General features: G+C 40.1%; 1 protein-coding gene across 1 annotated transcript in view; it reads right to left on the reverse strand.

Annotated features, from left to right (window-relative positions):
* Positions 1–307: 307 nt before the first annotated feature.
* ZRANB3 (zinc finger RANBP2-type containing 3) overlaps positions 308–18,463 on the reverse strand; it is a 282,932-nt gene continuing 264,776 nt past the window's right edge. Inside the window, exons 17-21 of the mRNA XM_040228505.1 lie at positions 17,177–17,319; positions 7,629–7,739; positions 6,208–6,610; positions 3,011–3,142; positions 308–1,133 (exon numbers count right to left, since the gene is read on the reverse strand). Coding sequence (XP_040084439.1) covers positions 1,035–1,133; positions 3,011–3,142; positions 6,208–6,610; positions 7,629–7,739; positions 17,177–17,319 — 888 coding nt within the window. The 3' untranslated portion in view covers positions 308–1,034. The remainder of the gene's footprint in view (positions 1,134–3,010; positions 3,143–6,207; positions 6,611–7,628; positions 7,740–17,176; positions 17,320–18,463) is intronic.

The raw sequence follows: 18,463 nt of genomic DNA on the forward strand, positions 1-18,463 counted from the left end.
TTTGTGAATGTAGTTCTCCCTTGACCCTGTACTTTGTGAGTTTTGACGTATTGATTCTGATTCTCTCATGATTCTGACGTATTGCCAGATTATGTCTTGGTTTTCTTTCATCATCACTCTTTTATGTCTGAGTATCAAGTACATTTTAATGTTACCCTTGCAGTTTTTAAATATTTATCTCCATCTGATCATACTTTAGAAAAAGTGTTTTATCATCATCATCATCCCTTTTAAAAGAGATTTCAGGAATACCCTCTTAATAAAATAGGACTTTAAAACCAGAAAATGATAACATTGAGACAAAGAATGCTTTGACAGTAAACCTAGTTTTATGCATTAAGACAAATTTCAAAATGAAGTTTAAATGGCATTTTGGTTTTTTAAAACATGTTTTAACAGTTACTTCAGCCAGAATCCCTGAATTGTCCACAAACACCATGGGTCCAATTAGGTTATTTTCAGAAGCATCTTTTCAATAAAGACAACTGGCTAAGAAATAAAAAGAAGACAATACTCAAAATATGCACCCCAGGTTCATTTTGGAGGCATTTAGTGAATAAGAATCTCTCCTGCATACTAAGCAAGGAGGTCATAATTGGTCTAGAATTCCTGAATAATGATTTTGCCTCCAAAATTTCCCTTATGGCTTTACAATGTTGCATTTTGGCATCTAGCAGCCTATGACCAATACTAACCCAGCACCATTTTTCAAGTAATTGAGTATATTTTTCAAAAACAGTCTAGGCACAATACAGTGATTAAGGTATAGTCAGTGGAAATTGAAAGCTTAACAAAACTTTACTGAAATATAATGGATATCAAGAAGATCATAGAAATATTTAGTATTGTATTTCAGTTTGTTAAGTACTTTCAAAAAGTATTAACACGAAAAGCATTTAACATTAAAAGGGAAGATGAATTCTTGATTTGTGTTTTGAAATTTTTCACTTTTAAAATATTAGACAAGCACAAAAAAAATTTGGTGAATTCTCCACATACAAACCGTATGTCATCCATTTTAAAATGTTTATGCTTCATTTCTTTACTAAAAATCGTGTGATGTCTGATCCATGCTTTGATGCTAGAGATTGTCTTCTCACCTGGCTTCTTTCCTTGGCTTGTTGGGCAGTTCTCTAAAAGTTAAAAAAAGTAATGCATGTGTACACATGTTAGAATTAAAGTACTGGCTATAGCAACTCAAAAACTCTGTTAATTCTGAAAAAAAACATGCATTATCACCACACTCGTGTACCAGTGCTTTGCCCTTAGTGGGGTTACTAAGCCAATAACTCTGAGGTCTAGGTGTGTGCAGGGCCCACCTACCTCCTGTTCTCTGGGCTTGAAAGCCTTTCCCAACCTAACAGCCAAGCCAGTGCAAAAAAACAAAATGAGATAGAACAGAATTGGATTCTTTTGCTAATATAAATAACATTTTTCATGAGACTCTAAAAAGGTGATTACAAGAAGGCACAGCATTCTCTTTTGCTGTATCTTAATTTTCTTACAGATCTTGACTGTGCTAACAGTTTGCACAGTTGAGAAATCAAATGACCTTTTGCCCAACTGAAGTCCATGTATGTGTGAAGTTATCCAGGTGGGTACGGAGAGGAAAAAAGGTTAAAACTAAAAGCCCTTTTTATGACATGATCCTATTTATGTAAAAGGTATTTACATAATTTTTACACAATAAAATTTGTGAATAAATTGAGTAATCTGAAATATTAAAAAGAGGCTAAGGAAGTGCTCATATGATGTGAACACTGGCAAAGGATCTGAAAAATTCTCAAAATGTAAATACACTTGATTAGCATTTTTATAAATATCAGGGTCTTTAAAGTAAAGCCTCTAGGTTAGCAATTTGAAAGCAATAAAAAATATGTTTCTGAAAAAGATTTTTTTTCCCCCTTACCTAACCCATTTTGAAAAAATTACAAGTAAACAAAATAATTCTTTTTTCACCACAGCAGCAATAGCAGTGCAGTTAAACAGGCACTTTTCACCACCAGGATCGAAGGAGCATATCTGAGTACGATCCTTTTGGAAAACAGCATGGAGAGAATTCATCTCCTGCAGTCTCAAAACTTGACTCAAAATCTTAAAACTTGAATCAATCATTTTACAACTGAGTATCTTAAGGAACAACCTTGAAATGTAAAAAATAGTTTGTATACAAAAAAATGTGGTTGGCAGCATTGTGTATATGAACTAAAGAATGTAAACAACTTCAGTGTTCATCAGTATGGGAATGGCGTAACTAACTACAGTAGAGATGTAGTCAGTAGACTAATATGCAGCCATTTTAGATGATAAACACTGAATGCTTATCATGGGAACATGGGGAAATGCTTAAATTTTGCCATAAGTGGAAAAAAAGTTGGGCACAAAGTTGCACATTAAATGTATGCTGCTTTCTAAGATTATATCTTAACAGGTAGATCCTGCGACCTTTTGCTTAACTACCTGTTAAAAATTCATCCTAGTTGACAGACCATATTATGTTATTCTTTTCCTTTCATTTTAAGCACTAGGTAATTGTTCCAAGATGTACCAAGATTAATAGGTTTCATATTTAGGTCAACAGTGTAGTGCCTGTATGTGGAACTGAGTTGGTCCTAGAGATAATTTATTCATGTTCTCAGATATTTCAGGGCATATTTAGTTGCAGATGCAAACATATGCCACTGTCCCAATTCACTGAACTTCTAGTTTAAGGGTTTGGGTCTTTTCAAAACTCTGCAATATGTTAAGTTGTATTCATTTTCTTCTAGGTAGTGGTGAAAATTTCCTGGTCCTAGAATAAATCGAAAGGGAAGCAGTTTCTTTTTCATCTGTGACTGAGAACTTGCATAGACCTCAAGAAAAAACTCAAGTGATAGGTAATGAAAAGAATAAAACACATCTCAGATCCCAGACCATATAGATTCATCCGTATAATCCTCCACACCTGTATGCACAATTTCCAATTAGCTGTCTTAGTATGGAGTCAGATGTGTCTGCAAGCATCACTGACCTCTCTGTGGCAGACTGTGCAGAGGGTCTGCAGGTTGTCCAGGGAGCACTGCCCTCCTCCACCAGACACAGGCTTGATGTGGTCCACCTGCCAGAAATGCCCTTCCCCTGGGTTTCTTATCATTTCATTAAGCTGTAATAAGAACACAGCATCAGCGGTTTTCAACATACACTGTGGGAACTGTTGGTTCTGAATTGTGCCATCATGTTTACACAGCAAAATCACAGGGAAAAATACATTAGGGTGGTTTTTTATAGCTTTTATTATGAGTAAGAAAAACCCTCTAGGTTAGCAATTTGAAAGCAATAAAAAAATATGTCTCTGAAAAAGGTCCCCCTCCCTTACCCAAACCCACTTTGAAAAAATTACAAGCAAGTATAAAATATCAAGCCTCCTTACAGATTGGGAACAATCAGTTGCTTATGCACCTTTGAACTAGTTTATATAGTTACTAAAACAAAACTGATAAAAAGATTAGAAATGGAAAACTTCTGAGTATTACTGAACTCAAGTCTTTAATTGTTGACCTAAATGCATGTGTACTTGTACCAATGACAGTTTAATAGTGATCATCTAGAACTTTTGCAATTACCTGAGAACCTCCTAAGTTACATGGACTGGAATCAAATTTCTAGAACAAACCTCTGTAACTTGAATATTTGGAATAAACAAATATATTCATTTAAAGTAGACACTACCTAGGCCAGTCCTTGTAGACACACTTTATATTTAACTAGTGATGACTGACATTTAATTGGTATTATTTTAGCATTTGATCTGAGGTCACAGCTCACAGCATAGCAGTGTAGATAGAGTTGTTTAAATGGGACAAAGATTAGTGTGAAAGTGGTTTTTATTTCCTTGATCTTGAACAAGGAAGACTCTACAATCAACTTCATGGCTGCTGGCCATGGGAACCTGTGACACATCTCTGAAGTGCTTTAGGAAAGTTATCAGGCCCACAGATAGCACAGGGACCTTAACAGTGTCTGGCCCAAGAGCACAGCCCAAGGAGGCAGCAAACTGGAGCAGTAAACGGTCTACCTGAACTCCACTGTAGATGGACTGACTTTCCCTCTTCTATACTGAACTTCCCAACTTTGGTTAGAAGATATATATTGATTTTTATTTTTGAGGTTGGCATTGTTAGAGGCAATGTCATATGGCAGCCTTGTGCATAAAGCAAGTGGCATACTCTCAGGGGAAAAAACATCCATTTTGGTCGTCTTGTTTGTAACCAAATCTTTTGCGCTGAGCAGTCTCCGCTGTGACATTTTGTGATCCAGAAGGTGCTTCTTTATTCTTCCCAAGAATTCTAAATCACTTGGGGCCAGCTTTCTACGTCCTAAACTCACCTCTGGAAAGAATCACCCTGTGTCCCCCTGGTCGTCCCCATCTGTGCCCTGGGCACTGCTTATTGTCTAAGCACTCCTCGTCTAGATGTATGCTACGTCCTGTATTCTTGGACAGACTGCCTTCTAGATGTCCATGCGTCATTTCTTTGTGTCTTTTGGAAGTCTCCACATGGAGGCAGCAGACAGTAGCTGGAGTCTGGCTGATGTCTCTGGGATGGGTGTCACATGCTGCTCACCAACTAGACTGGATCTTTCAGGAGCTCTGGATAATGTTAGGGGAATAGTGTATTTCTCTAGCTCTGAAAGTCATGCTACTTCATCTTTGCAGAAATGCTTATTAGTTAATTCAGCAATACTAAGTAAATAAAACTGTAAGATTTTTGCTGGAATTTATCCAATATTTTTGTAGAGTCATTTTTAAAAATGAAGCATATATTTTACACATTTTGCTCTAGTTTGAAGTTTAGAGGTGCTTGGATCACAACATTGGAAATCCAACTGAGTTTTGGAAGTCAAAGTGGATACTGAGAATACTGTGCTGAGAAAAGTATAATAAACTACATTTTACAATAGAATAAACAAATATAAGTTTCTTTTACACTGTAATGAATTGCATTTTAGGGATTATCTGTTTACCCCTTGTTACTCAACATTAAGTGAAGTGAAGTCGCTCAGTCGTGTCCGACTCTTTGTGACCCCATGGACGGTAACCTACCAGGCTCCGTGGTCCATGGGATTTTCCAGGCAAGAATACTGGAGTGGGCTGCCATTTCCTTCTCCACGGGATCTTCCCAACCCAGGGATCGAACCTGGGTCTCCTGCATTGCAGACAGATGCTTTACCGTATCATGAAAAGTGGAATGACCAGACCCTAAGTGCCTCCTAATGCAAAGAACCAACTGTTAAGATCTCTTCCCCAAATAATCTAATGAGAATCTAGTTAGGGACTTCCCTAGGGTTCAGTGGTTAAGATTTTGCCTTCCAGTGCAGGGGGTACAGGTTCGATTCCTGGTTGGGGAGCTAAGAATCCACATGCCTTGAGACCAAAGAACCAAAACATAAAACATAAACAATACTGTAACAAATTCAGTAAAGACTTTAAAAAATAGTCACATTAAAAAATGTTGAAAAAAAGAATCTAATTAAACTTCTAGATCTTACAACCATTATTCAGTAAGTCAGGAAGACAGAGAAACATGTCAAAAAACATCACGAGGATACAGGTCCAGAATGTGGACCACACACAAATCCAGAACGTGGGAAATCCCGCAGGCAAATGACCCAGTTTCTTCAATAATCGGTGGCGTAAAAAAAGGGAAGGGGTAATATTACAGATTAAATGAAACATAAGAGATATAGTGACCAAATGCAATGTGCAGGTCATATTTTGATCCTAATTTGAACAAAGCAATTTTAAAAAGGCATTTTTGAGATCATCTGGGAAACCAAACATGGAGTTATTGTAACTGGAATTATAATTATGTTGGGTGTGATTATGGATATTGGGCTATGGGTTTATATTTAAAAGAGAAAGATAAAGGGAGGGAGAAAGAAAGTCTTCATCTGTTAAAGGTACATAATGAAAGTATCTAAGGGTGAAATGAAATGCTGTATGGGATCTACTTTAAAATAATTCCAGGAGAGAAGAAGAATCAAAGTGAGGCAAACATGAAGTGAATAGCAAAATGTTGGTAAAGTCAGGTGACAGGTGTGTGGGTTCATTATTCTGCTTTTGTAAATGTATCTGAGAATTCCCATATTAAAAAGGTTTTAAGAGGAAAATGAGCCAATATTCATCACTCAGTGCAATGCTGTCTTTATCAGTCAGTGATTAAAACTTACCTGTTCTAACGGGAGCTTTGAGGTCCAGGTAGCATCCAGAAGACTCTTCCTCTGACTTTTAGGGGCATCTCTCAGACGTAAAAAGAGTTCTTGTGCATTCAGATTACACAGCTGACACACACCATGTTCAATTTCAAATACTTTGGCTCGCAGGTAACTATTATTAGATCGAATCCAAAACTCCTCTTGACATTTCAGAGAACAGAACCGTGAATCCCAAGCATCTGCTTTACACTCTTGCTTAGTTTGGCAAGTGGTTTGCTGACAGCGAAGGCAAAGTGGATTTCCTTCGTTATCCACAGCCTGCAAATAGCCTTTGAATGTAGAAGCCTTCAGAATGAGATCACCTTGGGCTGTGCAGGGATTTAGAAATGGGATACATTTTCCACCTTCAAGAAATTCTCTAGAAGGGGCAAAACATTGAATAGGTAATTAATTAAGGCTTACTCTATTTTAGATCATTGTTACTTCATTTAAAGGTCTTCAAAGTTTCTGTGCTGACAAACAGTAAACATAGGGCATGCAGATTCTGTGATTCACTGTGGAGATGAAATATTAATAGCTATAGTCAGCACTCTATTACACACCAAGGAAAAGAAAGAATGGTGTGTTCAGAAAAATTAATTTGAATACAAATACGTTGCCTCTCTTTGGAACTTAGATGTCTTCAAGTTACACAGACTCTGAGGCATCTGGAGAAGATCGAAAATGAAAAGTTAGAAAATGCTTCTTCAGTCTGGGAAAAGTTAGGCCACCCTGCTCACTCCATGTGTTGGGTCACACACTTCATTAGGACCAGGAGTCCATCACCAAGATTTCCATGAACATCTGAATATTGCTGGCCTTCAGGAGACAGACTGTTCACATCCATTCAGTCACAGAACCAGGGAACCAACAGTGCTGATAGAAATTAGAACGGGAGACTTGCTACATATGTGCCTCCTACAGGTAAACTCGGAGTTGATAGAATTAAAATTAGAGATGAAACATGGCAGGACATAAGCTTACTTTGTTAAACTAAAGGAAAAGGTACATTATTCAAGAATGTTGAAAAGTCCTGCATGGGAATTACAATAGCTACTTTGCTGTTAGAAGTGTTAAAAAAAAAAAAAACTTTTTATGATAGAAAGAACTCAAGACTGGGGGCCAGAGCTCAGATTGGACCTCAGTACTAGTATCTGGTAGCCTGGGGCAGGTCATATAACCCACTTGGTGTGAGATACCTTCTTGATCTCTAATTTCTAAGATAAGGGCATCAGGAGCCTTACAGAGTTGCTAGGACAGAAGAGCTATTACATTGTGAAAGCTTTTTCTAGTGTGTAAAGTGGTCATACAGAGGTAAACTATTGTTACAGAAATGAATACATTCATTTAAAGAAAGAGTCTTAGTACCACTATGCCTGACAAGTAAAACCTCTTACTTTGTAGAAGGGTCCCCTGGCCTGGGCCCCTTTGTGATCAGTCGGACATGCCCCCCGTCATTCTTCACCTTGTCCATCGAGGCTGCAGCAACATCTTCTTTCGTTATATATCTGAAACAAATACACATGAAGTGGATGTCCTTTAAGAGTTTCTCTATTTCATGTTCACATTGCTCCTTGCAAAAGCAGTAGGAGAAAAAGGAATATATAAGTCTGTTCATTGTGCTAATACTTAAATTAGAGAACGGGAGTTTCTTCCTCTACATTGGTCTCCATGTGTGGTAAACACTTCTCTTTGTGCCAGATAAGTTTTCTGAAGATTTATTTTTCTAAGAAATTCAAGAGTCAGTCAATATCCTTTGGACCAGTTTTCACTCACGGGAAAAAAGGAGTGGGTGTGGGAATAAGAAATGATCAAATTCATGTACCACTGATAGCTGTAGGTAAACTGCTTGCCAAGCCATGCCGAACATCTCTAACTGCATTTTTACCTCCCTCTTGGCCTTCTCTTCAAGGCTCCTCATATCACCTTAATCAGTTATAATAGTGTATCATCGTATTTGGATAAAGTTACTCTCTTTAATCAGGTTCAGTCACATTGTGTATAATCTCAAGGTTGTTTCCATTATCAGCTCATACAGGGTTTAGGGAATCCTCCACTGAAATAAAGCCACTTTTTACAAAGGATTCAGAACCTTATTACACAACACTATCAATACCACATAATGGTTTAGGGACTGGAAGGAGAGAGGAAAGTTCCTTCAGTTACAGGTGATGGGGGATTTTAAGTAGGTGAAATGCAATTACCCAATTAATTCCTTCTAATTAGCATGGCCTAGTTTCTCGAGTGGTTTACAGTTTTCTTTAAAAATTGCAGTTTTCTTTAAAAATTACTCTAAACATGCATTTCTTCATATTCTCAAGTATTTCATTTGGTAACTTGACAATAAAACCAAAGTTAAATCACAATGGAATTGTGCAGTTTATAGGTAAAAATTTTTTAATTGCTTTTATATTGTTAAAGTATATTTAATAATTAACAGATTCCCTTTCTATAAAGTATGGTATTTTTGATTAGGTGATACAAATGCATATTTCAGAAATTTAAAGGCACACACTGCTGTGTATGGTGATAATAAGCCTCCCTTCCATTCCCATCATTTTCTCCCCACTTCCCCAAACTACATCTTTTGCCAGTTTTCACTACATCCTCTTAGAAACAGTTCATTTTTTCTTTGTAAAGGTGTATAACTAATTTGGGGACTTCCCTGATGGCTCAGTGGTAAAGAATCCACCTGCAGTGCAGGAGATGGAGGAAACGTGGGTTCGATCCCAGGGTCGGGAAGATCCCCTGGAAGAGGAAATAGCAACCCTCGCCAGTACTCTGGGAAAATCCCACGGACAGAGGAGTCTGGTGGGCTATAGTCCACAGGGTCGCAAAGAGTTGAACACGACTGAGCACAGGAGCATGCATACCTTTAATTTATTTCTTTGTATTTTTATGGTCATATAATTCACATATCATAAAATTTACTATTTTAAAGTTTACAATTCAGTGCATTTTAGTATATTCACAAGGCTGTAACATCACGACTATCTAATTACAAAACATTTTTACAACCCCAGAAAGAAACCCATAGTCATTAGCAGTCACTCTCCATTATATTTTATTTTAAAAAACAAAAATAAATAAATGGGACCTAATTAAACTTGAAAGCTTTTGCATGACAAAGGAAACCATAAACAAGATGAAAAGACAACCCTCAGAATCAGAGAAAATACTTGCAAACTAAGCAACCAACAAGGGGATTAATTTCCAACATATACAAACAGCTTGTGCAGCTCAGTATCAAAAAAAAAACAAACAACCCAAACAAAAATGGGCATAAGATCTAAATAGGCATTTCTTTGAAGAAGACATACAGATGGCCAAGAGGCACATGAAAAGATGCTCAACATCACTAATAATAGAGAAACGCAGATCAAAACTACAATGAGATACCATCTCACACTGATCAGAATGGTGTTTATCAAAAAATAATCTACAACAGTAAATGCTGGAGAGGGTATGGGGAGAAGGGAACCCTCATACACTGTTGGTGGGAATGTGCAGAACAGTGTGGAGGCTCCTTTAAAAAAAATAAAAATAGAACTACCATATGACCTCAGCAATCCCATTCTTGGACATATACTGGGAGAAAACCATAACTCGAAAAGATACATACAAGCCAGTGTTTATTGCAGCACTATTTACAACAGCCAGGACATGAAAGCAACCTAAATGTTTATTAACAGAGGAATGGATAAGAGGATATGGTATATATATACAATGGAGTATTACTTAACCATATAAAGGAAAAAACCTGCCATTTGCAGACATAGATGGACCGAGAAACTGTCATACAAAGTGAAATAAGTCAGGAAAAGAAATACCGTATATAAATGCATATAGGTGGAATCTAGGAAAATGGACAGATGAACCTATTTGCAAAGCAGAAATAGAGACACAGATGTAGAGAACAAACATGGACACCAAGGGAGGGGGAAAGAGGGTGGGGTAAATTGGGAGACTGGGATAGACATATATATACTATTGATACCATGTATAATATAGATAACTAATGAGAACCTTCTATATCGCACAGAGAACTCTACTCAGTGCTCTGTGGTGACCTAAGTGGGAAGGAAATCCAAAAAAGGCTATATGTATATGTATTAATATAACTGATTGACTCTGCTCTACAGCAGAAACACAACATTGTAAAGTAGCTATACTCGAATAAAAAAGCGAAAACAAAAGGTAGAATAATATACACTAATCTTCACCTTGCTCTTTTTGCCTAAAGATACATTCTTGGAGATCTTTCCATATTAGCACACATAAGATCGCTCTATACTTTTAATGGTTTCATGTTATTTCATTATCTAACTAGTCTCTGATTAATGCCCATTTAGGTTGTTCTAGACTCTGCTATCCCAGATAATGCCGTAATAAACAGTCCTATCCCAAACATCCCTATTTTCTATACAAGAACTATCTGTAGAATAAATTCCCTGAAGCAGACTTGCTAAGTCAAAGATCTTGGGTGCTCTAAATTTGGATAGATTTTGACACATTGCTCTCTTCTGGGTTGGTACCAGTTTATATAGTGCTCAGTTGTACTCTTGCCTGGAAAGTCCCATGGATGGAGGAGCCTGGTGGGCTGCAGTCCATGGGGTGGTGAAGAGTCAGACACGACTGAGCGACTTCACTTTCACGCATTGGAGAAGGAAATGGCAACCCACTCCAGTGTTCTTGCCTGGAGAATCCCAAGGACGGGGGAGCCTGGTGGGCTGCCGTCTACGGGGTCGCACAGAGTCGGACACGACTGAAGCGACTTGGTGGCAGCAGCAGCAGCAGCTGACTCTTTGCAACCTCCTGAACTATAGTCCGCCAGGCTCCTCTGACCTATTGCTAAAAATTCCTCTAAGGAGTTTTCCAGGCAAGAATACTGGAGTGGGTTGCCATGCCCTCCTCCAGGGGATCATCTCGACCCAGGGATGGAGCCTGCATCTGCTGCATTGGCAGGTGGATCTTCTACCACGGAGCCACCTGGAGGCCCCACCAATTTATAGACCCCACCAGCAGTGGATGCCAGTCCCTCTCACTTTCACTAGCACAAGGTATAGCAGTTAAAACGTCTCTACTAACGGAGACTGGTCCGCTGGTATAGCTTTAAATTTGAATTTCTCCTATTAAGAGGAATGATGACTATCTTTTCACATGTTTGCATTTCTACTTGTGTGTCTTTTTTAAAGCAAAAAGGAATCAGAGTGAATTCTTTTAGTATTCTTTAACTTGCCCTTTTAGCTCCTAAATTCCCCCTACACACACACACACACACACACACACACACACACTGAACTTAAAAGCTTCCTAGCTTTGAGGGGCAATGAGATATTAAGCCTTGCCTTTGGTATTATTCAATGTTTAAAAGCTTAGAAACTTAATTCAGTAACTTTAAAAGATGCTGAGAAATTTATTCAGAGATTTAAGAACTAAAAATAACCTCTGGCTTTCCTACGAGATGTTTAAGTACAAATGTTTGGAAACTACAAGAAACAGATCAACCAGCCTCATAGTGGGTTTGTTGACAACTTTTCAAACGTAGTTGTGTTACCAATATTTAATTTTCCATTGAGGTCTGCTAAGTTCATAAACATACCAACTCTCAAACGAATTATAGTGAATCCCCATTTTGACAAATAGTGAAGGAAGAATGTTGTCTCCTGAAGTGATTCTGGGGTGAGGATGGTCATGGAAGATGCACCATGGGAGTTTTGCAATAAGAGAGGAGTGAGTTGGAAAGTGGCCGCACCAATGAGAATAGTGCTGGGCTCGGCTGCCGACCTGACCAGCTGTGGCTATATGATGAAAAGTTGGTATTCTAAACCCACAGGTTTCCAACTGAATCAGGCCTGCCCTCCAACAAGTGGGAACCCACTTAGGAACCTATACAATGGCTGGTGATACTGGCTTTTAGAGTGAGCTGCTCAAAAGCTGACTGCAGCCTCTGAGCTCGGTTGTAGCCTGCAAACAAGTAGACAAATAATCACACTGGGAGATCTAGTTATTGCTTTTGGGAGAATTCCCCCAAAGTAATATATCTTTGTCTTCATTCTGAGGCTAGTCCATCTTTTCAGAGATGACTCCTCTAATCTCCTGCCTATTCTAAATTAAAATATGGCTGTTGATGTGGCGGCTGAGCCAATACAGGCATCTAGGGAGGGTAGTTTCTAGCATAACACTTCTCTCTTTGTCTCCACTAACCCTGAAGTTTCCAAGACGGCTGCCTCTCTGGTATAGTTTCTCTGGAAAGAAAACTATATTTTTTTGGGCTCCAAAATCACTGTGGATAGGGACTGCAGCCACAAAATTAAAAGATGCTTGCTCTTTGGAAGAAAGGCTATGTCAAACGTAGATAGTGTATTAAAAAGCAGAGACATCACTTTGCCAACAAAGGTTTGTTTTTCTAGTTATGGTTTTTCTAGTAGTTATGAAGGGATGTGAGAGTTGGATTATAAAGAAGGCCGAGTGCCAAAGAACTGATGTTTTTGAACTGTGGTGTTGGACAAGACTCTTGAGAGTCCTTTGGTCTGCAGGGAGATCAAACCAGTCAATCATGAAGGAAATCAACCCTGAATATTCATTGGAAGGACTTGCTGAAGCTGAAGCTCCAATACTTTAGCCCCCTGATGTGAAGAGCCACTTCCCTGGAAAAAACTCTGATGCTGGGAAAGACTGAGGGCAAGAGGAGAAGGGGGCAACAGAGGATGAGATGGTTGATGGCATCACTGCCTCAATGGACAAAATTTGAGCAAACTCTGGGAGATAGTGAAGGACAGGGAAGCCTGGCATGCTGCAGTCCATGGGGCTGCAAAGAGTCAGACACGACTTAGCAACTGACAACAACAGCAGAAGGTGACCTGGCAGGATGATGAGAGGGAAGGCATCCAGTATCTGCCTGTTCCCCATACAGACCTCCAATTCAGTGTGTTGTGTTGCCCCTTTCACACCTGCTTTCAGAGAGACACACTTCAGTTCACTGTGACGAGGCTTGTACAGCCAGAATCAGCATGCTTCCTCTGTCATCACCCTCTGCAGAAGCACAGGTTCCATTTGCCTGGCTCTGCTAAGTCCATGTCCCTGGAGCCCTCTCTCTCATTAGTGACCAAGGTCTTTGAATCTACCTCCTTAATACCTCTCCTCATTCTCTCTCCTCCATTCCCATTTCTAATGCCTCAGTATAAGCCCCTATCTTTTTTTTCCAGGTCAACTCTGTCTAGGAGTCCCATCTCCTGGTATTCAATTGAACACTCACCCAGGTAATGTTGCAGAGGGATTTTGCAGATGTAATTAAGGTTACTAATCAGTTGACCTTAAGAAAGGGAGCAATTCAAAAAAAAAAAAAAAAACAAAAACCAAAACAAAACAGAAAGGGGTTAATTCCAAGCATGAGAAGTATTTGACACATCATTGCTGATTCTGAGACATAGGGGCCTATGTGCTAGAAGCAGAGGGTGGCTCCCCTGTCAATAATCAGCAAGGAAAACAAAGTCCTACAGCCAGAAGAAACTGAATTGTCAGCAGCCTGAGTAAATGTGGGAATGTATCCTTCCCAGACTATCATTAAGAACCTAGCCAGCCAGTATCTTTTTTTCAGTCTATAAAATCCAGAGCAGAGAAACAAGTAGGGTCAACTCAGACTCCTGACTGAAAAAATTGAGAGATAATAAATTCCTGTTATTTTAAGCTGCTAAACTTGGGGTGATGTGTTAGGGCAGCAACAGGAAGCTAATGCCACTTGTCTCCCACTTCAAGTCTTGCCCTTTCAATCTAACCTTCCAACTGGGGCCAGGGGGAGCTCCTAAAAAATACAAATCTGACTACTTACTCCACTGCTTTTTAACACAGCTTTATCTTTACTATATCACCTATATATAATATTTATAAATAATACTGTGTATCTGACTTAGGCTTGCACTCATTTTATGACTTTTGCCTTTACACCCTGACCAGCTGTCTGTCTTAGGTGGTGCTTCCATGTCTGCTGGAGAAGAAATAATAGGATGTGTTAGAAGTGGCTGGAATTATGATTGTGTAAAGAGAAGGCCAATACTTAGGTATGTGTGTGTATGTATATTTTTATATAAAGTAATATATAGTCATGGGAAAAGCCAACCAGTACAAAAGAGTTGAGGCAAGAGTCCAAAACTGGCAGCTCATGGATAAATCCAACTAGTCGAAGAGCTTTACGTGACTCATACAGTGTTTAATTTTTAAATCTAAATTTGGGTGACATTAGATAGGTTATTACTTTCTAATTTGCTATAGTTTTACCCCTTACCCCATCCTTTTCTAGTTTTACACCTGGTCTCATTCATTCATGTATGGTTCCTTGCTTTATCTTTAGTCACATGAGTCTGTAATCTCAGTGGGAAGTATAAAGTCCCTACAATCTTCACAAATCCCTAATCATATGGTCTAGAGTCAGCTTTTGCAGCAGTGGCACCAGGGACATTGTGAAACAGGTAACTGTTGGGAGGAGTGGCCCTGTTCCCTGCAGGCTTTTTGGCAGTACCCCAGGCCTCAACCCAATAGATGGTCTCAGCTGTATCCCCTAATCATGAAAATCTACAAAATGACCCCTAAGATTGCAACCACAGAAGAAACTGCCTCCAGCTGAGAACCATGTGTTAGAAAAACCTCTGACACCAGTTCCTAAGCTATCTTCCCCAACACTATGTCGCTAATAGCAGTTACATATATTTGTGTCTCCATCCTTTTTGTTTTTTTTTTTTACAGGCTTCCCAGGTGGCGCCAGTGGTAAAGAATCTGCCTCCAATGCAGGAGACGTGGGAGACGTGAGTTCACTCCCTGGGTCGGGAAGATCCTCTGGAGGAGGGCATGGCAGCCACTCCAGTATTCTTGCCTGGGAAATCCCGTGGGCAGAGGAGCTTAGTGAGCTTTGCAGTCCATGTGGCTGCAAAGAGTTAGACAAAACTGAGCAACTGAACACAACAAGCTTTTTATACACTTATTTTTACCCTTAACGATTTTCCATGTTCTCACGTATGATATTTTGAGACAGCAGAAGAGGTCTTCACAGTATGAGGATTTAATGTACTTAACCAACTGTATTAGATACAGTTAATGGATTTTTGTCACCCATGTGCATAGAAAAAGCTAGAGATGATAAAAATGCTGGATGTGAGGATGAAGAGAGATTACAGGTATATGAAGAAAGCAAGAGCTAAAGAAAGGGCCTTTTCCTGCCAATAGTGCTGCTTGGTTTGGTGCTTTGTGATCTCTTCCAAAACGAGAGCTGGGCTATAGAACAGCTGCCCGCTTTTCCTGAGGATCTTTGCTTCACACTGACAGAGAGTCTACAGAGACTGGGGATTTCAGATCACACACAAGGGGATGTCTCTGTGAGGCAAAGATGCTGCTGCTGCTGCTGCTGCTGCTGAGAAAGGAAAGGGAGCGTGTAGAGATTTGAAAGGCAGAGCACATCCTGAGAAATGCTGGCTGGAGGAAGCACACGCTGGAATCAAGATTGCAGGAGAAATCTCAATAACCTCAGACATGCAGATGACACCACCCTTATGGCAGAAAGTGAAGAGGAACTCAAAAGCCTCTTGATGAAAGTGAAAGAGCAGAGTGAAAAAGTTGGCTTAAAGCTCAACATTCAGAAAACGAAGATCATGGCATCCGGTCCCATCACTTCATGGGAAATAGATGCGGAAACAGTGGAAACAGTGTCAGACTTTATGTTTTTGGGCTCCAGAATCACTGCAGATGGTGATTGCAGCCATGAAATTAAAAGACGCTTACTCCTTGGAAAGAAAGTTATGACCAACCTAGATAGCTATATTCAAAAGCAGAGACATTACTTTGCCAACAAAGGTCTGTTTAGTCAAGGCTATGGTTTTTCCAGTGGTCATGTATGGATGTGAGAGTTGGACTGTGAAGAAAGCTGAGCGCCGAAGAATTGATGCTTTTGAACTGTGGTGTTGGAGAAGACTCTTGAGAGTCCCTTGGACTGCAAGGAGATCCAACCAGTCCATTCTGAAGGAGATCAGTCCTGGGTATTCTTTGGAAGGAATGATGCTAAAGCTGAAGCTCCAGTACTTTGGCCACCTCCTGTGAAGAGCTGACTCATTGGAAAAGACTCTGATGCTGGGAGGGGTTGGGGGCAGGAGGAGAAGGGGACGACAGAGGATGAGATGGCTGGATGGCATCACCGACTCGATGGACGTGAGTTTGAAGTCTAGGAGTTGGTGATGGACAGGGAGGCCTGGCATGCTGCGATTCATGGGGTCGCAAAGAGTTGGACACGACTGAGCGACTGAACTGAACTGTTATGATGAAGGTGGAACAGTACAAACCTGCGATAGTCAACCTTTCCTATTAGTTTGTTTCCAACCACGGGCATGATAATTGCCACCTTCCCCTAGTAGGGGCTTCCCAGGTGGTACGGTAGTAAAGAACCTGCCTGCCAGTGCAAGAGACACAAGAGACACATGTTCGATTCCTGGGTTGGGAAGATCCCCTGGAGGAGGAAATGGCAACCCACTCCAGTATTCTTGCCTGGAAAATCCCATGGACAGAGGCTCCTGGTGGGCGCCTGGTGTCACAAAGAGTCAGATGCAGCTGAGCACACATGCACAGCCTACTTGGGTGGTGGTACATCAAACAGAAGCAGCTACCACACTATATCACACCCAAGATTCATGTTACAAGAGCACAATCAACCTGTGAGTCTGGCCTCTCTCTTGATGAGCAGGACTCATAGTGAGCAAGATCCAGACACTTTGATTTTCCCCAGCAGATGTGACCAAATTCACAAAATATCTAATTATGTTGCTACAAAATACGCTGTCTTTTTATGTATCATATTCTCTTAATCCATCAGAATTTTGTTAGTGGTTACATAAAATGTCTGACACTCCTGTAGAAATAACTATGACAAACAATAAAATACAAAATGAAGAAAGACAACTCATACCTCTTAGTACTGTTTTGTTTGGTTTGCTGCTTTGCGATCTCTTCCAGAGCCAGAACTGGGCTGCGGAACAGCTGCCCGCTTTTCCTGATTATCTTCTGCTTCATGGCAGTTAGACTACTCCATTCTCGAACAAACCTCAAGATCTGGTAGAAAATGAGATAATGAAAAGAGTGTAGAGCTCGCCAGGCATCTTCCTTTGAAAGCGAGGCTACATATGGCATCTGAAAACAGATGTTTTATTATAACCCCAAACAGGCTTTGAGTCTCACAGTTTAAGGTTTTCTTCAGTTTGCTGCAGTTTTCCTACCTTTGTTGTGAACCATCTATGGCCAGTTCTGCAGAGGTCTCTTCCAAGCCATCAGCTCTCAATAGACACCAGTTAGGACACTCAGCACATGTCCCTCATGCACAGAGACCAACAGCAATAACGTGCTCACTGACACCAAAAGCGCACATACCCCAACAGTGGCCGAGGCAAAACTGGATTTGGGAGACAGTGGATCTTGTGGAGACAGTGCAATATCTGGGCATGGTTTGTACCTGACTGCCTAAACTCTCACGGGAAAAAAGCCGTCAATAATAAATCTGGGACATTTCATTAGGGCTACTGTTACTCTTACTTAGTAGTCAGTTATACATAATTGGCTATTTTCTGGTAATCAGAGCATCAGCATTAGATGACACCAAAGAAAACAGCTCATGGCTACCTTTTCTTTTAAGATGGGTGCAGCTGACCACGGCCAATGTTTTCATTTCTGCTCAAATGCAAAAACATAATCACTGTATTCTTGTAAACAGGGCTATGCTGCATGCTGGCTCAGCCCCCACACACGCTGACCCTCCTTAGCAGTGAAGCTCAATCAGCACAGATCAGAACTAAGGCCTCCCCAGCAGGTACATGGCCTGTGGCTGCACCCTGGTGCTTCCCATAAGGAATGGAGTCCCTCAACATGGTGTTATTCCTGCTCTCAGAGCTCGTCAGTGTTAGAACTTAACCTACAAAGATAAAGTGTGATTTTGTCAGATACCAACCTCACAGCTGCTAATCCTGTGAATGAGAAAATAAATGATGTGAGGATGAGTCTACCCACAGAAACAGCAGCCCGAGGTGTGATCGTTCGCCAGGGTAACAGATTTCACGTTTATCCTGGTAATTCATAGGCACTGCCTGGACTGATTAAAGTGCACCCAGTGATCTGACTCTGCAGCAGGCCACAAGCTGCTCTGCTTTTATCAAACTCAAAAATGGTCTTTAAAATTACTCAACAAATTTTCATTCAGAACAAA

The sequence above is a fragment of the Oryx dammah genome, unplaced genomic scaffold, assembly GCF_014754425.2.
Source record: "Oryx dammah isolate SB20612 unplaced genomic scaffold, SCBI_Odam_1.1 HiC_scaffold_27, whole genome shotgun sequence".
Classification (NCBI taxonomy): Eukaryota; Metazoa; Chordata; class Mammalia; order Artiodactyla; family Bovidae; genus Oryx; species Oryx dammah.